Below are 6,000 nucleotides of genomic sequence, written 5' to 3'. Positions count from 1 at the left end.
TGCCTTTGGGAGCCCTTCTTTTATTGGGAAATAAATACAGAGTCAAACAGGTGGGCCAGCCAACATCTGTAGTTCTGGGGCCCAAAAGGAAGGAATCTGACTTGCTCAGAACTCAGATCTCCATGAGCTCCACGATCACCTCGTTCACTCGTTTGGCTATAAAAAAAAAAGAAAAGGTTGTTTGAGAACTGGAAGCAAATGATTTCATTTCAAATCCGATTACTTCTAATTCTGCGTTCATAAACATTTATTCCTCTCCGATGTGGCTCTGCTCTTTAGAAGCTCTTGGGAAAAACAACTTGCCAGAAGGCCTTTGGGAGAGACAGCATCTTCCCACCCAGGAGGTGGGGACTGACTCTATACACCTGGCTTTCAGGAGACGTCCCATCAGAGGGGAACTGGAACTGAGTCTTAAAGGATGAATAGAGTTTTTTCAGGCAGTGTATCAAGGGGAAGGCATTCCAGGCTCTTAGAACAGTATGAGCAAAGACATAAAGATGTAAGAAAGAGGAATGTGAAAAACTCTGGCGTAGGATAGGGCCTGGGGGAAAAGAGGGAGAGGAAAAGAGAGTAAATAGTTAAATGGAGATACTCAAAGGAGAAAGGGAGATGTCTCCCATGTCATATGTAAATAATATTGCACACTCGATAGGGTTATTGTGAGAATTCAGTGAGTTAAAGCATACTGAGTGTTTGATAAACAGTGGTTATTCTTTTTGTAAAGTTCAAACCCATAAGGCTCTCTATGACCTGACCCTTGTCTATCTCTCCAGTTTTATCTTCCATCTTTCTCCATTTGTACTTAGAAGCCATATTGTTTTGTAGCTCTAGACCTTAGTATATGGTATTTCCTCTGTCTCAAATGCCTTTCTTCTCCTCCCTACTCACCCGAAATACCCTAATGAAGCATCTCCACTATATGGTGCCTTCCCTTCTGAATGGTTCATTTCCTGGTTTGTGAAAACACTCTACCTTGGATGTATCTCTATTTCTCTGTAAGGATCTTGAGTGCAGGGGCAGTGGATTTATGATCATATCTAGCACAGCTGCTGGCACATGAAATATTTCAGAGGTTTGTAGTTAAATGACAAGGATAGGGTGTGACTGTGTCTAAAGTTGCAAGGAAGTGAAGGTTGGTAAAGTTGAGATGATCAGGGAATGGTGAAGCTGAGGGGCTGGATGGTTCATTGATGAATCCGTTGAAGTTGTCCAAGATGTTTGGAAAAAGAGAGGGAGGAAGCGGGAAGACTGTGAACCCTTGATACATTTAGGAGACTTCCCTGGGAGCTGACCAATTATGTGGTAAAAGGTAAGAAAAGGGTTAACTTTCAACAACTAGAAGCTATAGAAAGGAGGCAGTGAACCAATGGTCTGGAAGGGGCAGGGGAAACCAGGCATGCCTTCTTCCCTGAGGGCCTGGGGCAGATGTAGGGGAGAGGGGAGTGTTCAGCCTTCTACTGACTCAGACAGAAAAGGCTGACCACCTGGCTGACAATGGATTCTTTCTGGGTAAGCCTGACCTCTAATGGTCCAACATCTTTATTGCCATACTTGGGACTTTAAGTGTGACCCTGATAGGTAAGGCAGAAACTCTTGACTTTCCTGCAGCTCTACTTCAGCCTCAGAAGGGTTTGGGGAAGCAAAATGAAAACCGCTGATAATGGTACCAAGTTTGATAATATGAGATGTTTCGGTCCACAGCCTGGAGCCTACTTCTGCTCTGCCAGTAGAAAGGGGGTTTCTGACTAAAGCTCTGGAAACTTTGAGATTTCAGACATGTCTTCTGTTCTACCCACCTTTCTAGCTTTGTTTCTTACTACATCTCCTTTACATACTGTATTCTAGATTTTCCAAATGATCTGCAGTTCCCAGCACAAGAGACTGTTTTTTGCTTGCCTGGTTCCCCTTAGTTTGAGAGGTTCTTCCCTTTTGTATATTTGGTGTATAGCCAGCAATTTTAAAATTTAGCCTAAATTCCTTCAAGATGGTATGCCTGATCCTTGTGCCAAGAACTGAATGATTTCTCTTTTCTGTCCTTAATGAACCCTGACATCATACCCGTGAAACTTTACTGTACGTAGTTCTTATCTGTGTCTCTATAATAGACTGAGCAGCTGGACAGTAAAAGGCAAGTCTTACTCATCTTGACACCCCTAGTCTCCCAGAGCCTAGAATATAGGAGGTGGTATTATTGAAGACAGCATGTGTGTTCTCGGTGGTTATGTGAGGGTACAGAAGGAAGAGGAGCATGTAGAGAGGAGGCGGCCTCCAATCCCCTTGCTGAAGAGGACACAACTGACACACTGGTGCATCACAGCAAAGGTGCTAGGGGTCGAGAGCATCTTTGGGCCTCTCTCTCTAATGATTTCCAGTAGGAAGAGAAACCTAGGTCTAGGCCTTTCACAAAGTTTCTGTTATAGCATTGTATTTGACAGAGGCAATTTCATGTGAGAAGAAAAGGTGACAATCCAGAATAGGAGAGCTCTGAGCCACAGAGCTTTGAATTCTCATTGGACTTTGATCACATTATTCCATGTCTTTGGGCTTTGGTTTCCTCATAAAGTTGTGGGGATTCAGTAAGATAACTGATGTAAAGAGCCTTGGTAAGAATTAAACGAAGTTACAGAATGCACCTGGGTGTGGCTTGTGTGGTCCTGCCCTAGGAAGCCATCTGCTTCCTTCAGTGAGAAGAATGGGAGGGAGGCCCAGACAGTGCTCAGGCTTCTACAATCCCAAGGGCTGGGGCTGGCCTTGGAGTGTGACTGTCAGTCAGGCTCGACCTTGAGGTAAGACTTATCAGAAAAGAACAAAGGAAATGTGTCTTGGGCTAGCTTCCCAGGAACCTCCAGAAGTTCCTCTTGGCCCTTATCCCCTCTGTGGCCATGAGTCAGCCATTTCATCTCATATCTAGATTCTGACATCTGCTTTCCCTTCCCCTAGTCTCCTCCTAGTTTCCAGGCCACTGGAATGTTCTGAAGACAGTCCCAGTTTTATTAACACTCTTCTTGGTCCTTAGTGCTCGAGACCAGAGGGGTGAATGAGGTGTCAGGCTGAGGCAAACAACATCTTATTCTGCTCTGCTAGGCTCCAAATAAATACCTGCACCTTCTCTGGCTTGCTCACTGGGATTCAGGGGAGAAATATTGTATCTGGTATTTTGGGGGAAGATGTATTTTTACGGAGACTTTCAGTAAGGTGGAGGAAATCTGAAGGGGAAAAACAAGCAGTGCTAGTTCTGCTTGGCCAGAGTTGGAAGCGGGCACCAATAAACGCACTGGAAAAGTTCTGGACTGGAATCAGATCAGCAAAGATCCTAAAGAGAAGAGCACAAGAGAGGAAAGTAAGCTGGGGAAAAACCAATGAGACAGAGGGGAATGACAAGTCACATACGAGAAGCTGCACTGTTGGGAGGCTGGGGAGGATTCCTGCTAGGCAGGGCTTGACCTGTGTACCCATCAGATCTACTTTCATGGCCAAAGGACTGATCACTGTGGTCCCAGGGAAGAGATCCAAGTTCTCTCTCTGCAAGTAATGAGAGACTCAGATGAAATGTCCAATTAGTCTCCCAGGTTTTGACTTTGTTGGCTGTAGCTTTTCAGTTGGCTTGAGCAGGAGGTCAAACTTGGCTGCCAGGATTTTTGCCAGAGATAATCTCATTAACTGAGCATGCTGGGTGGGGTGAGAAAGGCTGGAATTGCTAGAAAATGCCTTGTTCTCCCAGTAATGCTAGAAAAGGGCAGTGGGGCCTACACTGGGTTATGAGAGTCCTGTTTTCGGTGTAGAGTCCCATTTTTGCTATGGATGTGGTGACTCTGTGGCATGCAAATGATTGGGATTTGGAGAGAGGACAGTATTACTTCTGAGGATGAATGTTTTTTCCTAAAATCCCTCCATGGGAGAAAGACTGACTGGGGACCTTTGTTCGTGAGGACCTAAGTTGATGTTTGTCTAGGTCATCCATAGTAACAAGTCGAGATTGCTACACTGATGGCTGGGAATTTGCTTTCTCAAGATAGCTCAGCCTCAAAGAAAAGTGATAGTGGGAACAGGCTGACTGACCAGGAATACCTGTGGCAGGAAGGCACTGACTACTGTGCTGGCTGCAGCGATCCCTCTAGCATAGATGACAGAGCAAGAAATGTTGGGGATCTCCAGTTAAAAGACTTCCCTGGCCCCTTCTTCAGGACCCTTAACGAGAGGGCACAAAGTGTTAGTTAGAACCAGAAAGCCCAGGAGACATTGCAGCCTGTGACATCTTAGGGGTGTGGCAAGCCCAGCCCTGTGCTCCTTGATGGGAGATGATGTGCCTCAAACCCTCACTGTCTGGCATTCATTATTCATTCATGCATTCTGCACACAAAACTAAGAGAGGTCCTTGCAAAGGAAAAGAAAGGCGCACTATGACTTTGTTGGAAGTGGGGAGAGGAAGGAGAAGAAACTGTGTGGTTCCAGGTGAAAGCATGTAAGAAAGCAGGGGTACGACCCTGTAGGGCAGTGTCAAATGGAGTTCACACATTCAAATATGCCTGTAAAAACAACAAAAGGAAGCATCTCCTGGCTCTAGGAGGGACTAAAACAAGAAAGCACTGGGGTATTTCTACTTTTTTGCTGAGCAGGAGCTAATTTACAAAGCAAAGAGGCAAGAAGGAGGTAGAAGAAACATTGCATGGGGCCACAAACCCAAATAGAAAACAAAAAGGACAGAGAAATGTAATGAGGAGTCAGGGAGTGGATGGGATTATCCTATCCTGCTTTTGAAGGATCCCTTCTAAGGCCTTCCACAAAGTCAGAGAATAGGCTGAGGTTCTGAATTCTATTTTAAAGAAACAACCAATAGGCCCTAGATGATCAAAAACCAAATTTCTCTTCAAGCCAAGGGTAGGTATGGGTGAACTGGTACATTGAGCAGGAGAAAGAGCTAAGACCTGAGGTTCCTGAGGAGAGAAAGAGCCAGGATATGGAGGCCAAATATATTTTTCCTACCTGTTGGGGAAAGATGGACCAAAGGGAGAAAAAGAGTATCACTGGTTAAATTTTGCTAGGCAAGCCAAGAGTGGCTTCTTCCTCTGGTCTTTTTGGAGGCTGTCAATAGTTCAGGCTGAAGACCCAGTTGTGTCATGTACTAGCTGTGTTCAGTTCAGTTCAGTTCAGTTCAGTCGCTCAGTCGTGTCCAACACTTTGCGACCCCATGAATTGCAGCACTCCAGGCCTCCCTGTCCATCTCCAACTCCCGGAGTTCACTCAGACTTATGTCCATCGAGTCCGTGATGCCATCCAGCCATCTCATCCTCTGTCGTCCCCTTCTCCTCCTGCCCCCAATCCCTCCCAGCATCACAGTCTTTTCCAATGAGTCAACTCTTCACATGAGGTGGCCAAAGTACTGGAGTTTCAGCTTTAGTATCATTCCCTCCAAAGAACACCCAGGACTGATCTCCACTTTTGGTAAATTCCAGCTCTCAAAGTCTCAGTTTCCACTTTACCAAATGGGTCAATAAAGAATGCCTACCTCAGAGGGCTTTCATGAGAACCCAGTAAGACAGTGCACGAGAGAACATTTTAAAGCTGTATACAATAGCCATAAGCCAGTGGCCCCCTCAGGAAGGCAGTGCCATCCTTCCCCCTTGTGCTGGGGTTCAAGCTCGTGTCCCAGCCCTCTCATCTAGGCTCATACCTTCTGCTTGCACGGGATCATGGCAGAAGGTACCAACAGCTGGGAAACCACTGCTGACCAACACTCCAGCTCAAAGGCTCTCTGGTGAGACACCAGGTGGAGTTTCTCCCCTACAGACTGAACTAAAAATGCCAGCCTTCCCTGCAGCAAGGGCATGGATAGATAACCTACGTTTGACCTGTTAGTGCAGCCACCAGAAACCATGAGCTGGGAACTAGTGACACAAAAATATAGGAACCAGAGAGATTCCACTTTAGGGCTGCTGGGCGGCTGGAGCAGCAGAGCAAGCGTGTAGCATCCAGTGTTCAGTAAGGATGGCAGCAGTGTCC

At 46.0% G+C, this 6,000-nt stretch overlaps 1 protein-coding gene across 1 annotated transcript in view; it reads right to left on the bottom strand.

Moving 5' to 3' along the window:
- The window catches only part of EIF2B3 (eukaryotic translation initiation factor 2B subunit gamma), a 118,953-nt gene continuing 112,953 nt past the window's right edge, over window positions 1-6,000 (bottom strand). The window contains exon 12 of the mRNA XM_052637884.1: window positions 1-156. Within this exon, the coding sequence (XP_052493844.1) occupies window positions 113-156 (44 nt within the window). The 3' untranslated portion in view covers window positions 1-112. The remainder of the gene's footprint in view (window positions 157-6,000) is intronic.

The sequence above is a fragment of the Budorcas taxicolor genome, chromosome 3 (genome assembly GCF_023091745.1).
Source record: "Budorcas taxicolor isolate Tak-1 chromosome 3, Takin1.1, whole genome shotgun sequence".
NCBI lineage: Eukaryota > Metazoa > Chordata > Mammalia > Artiodactyla > Bovidae > Budorcas > Budorcas taxicolor.
Note: the sequence above shows the minus strand (reverse complement) of the source record. Positions and strands in the feature narration are given on the sequence as shown.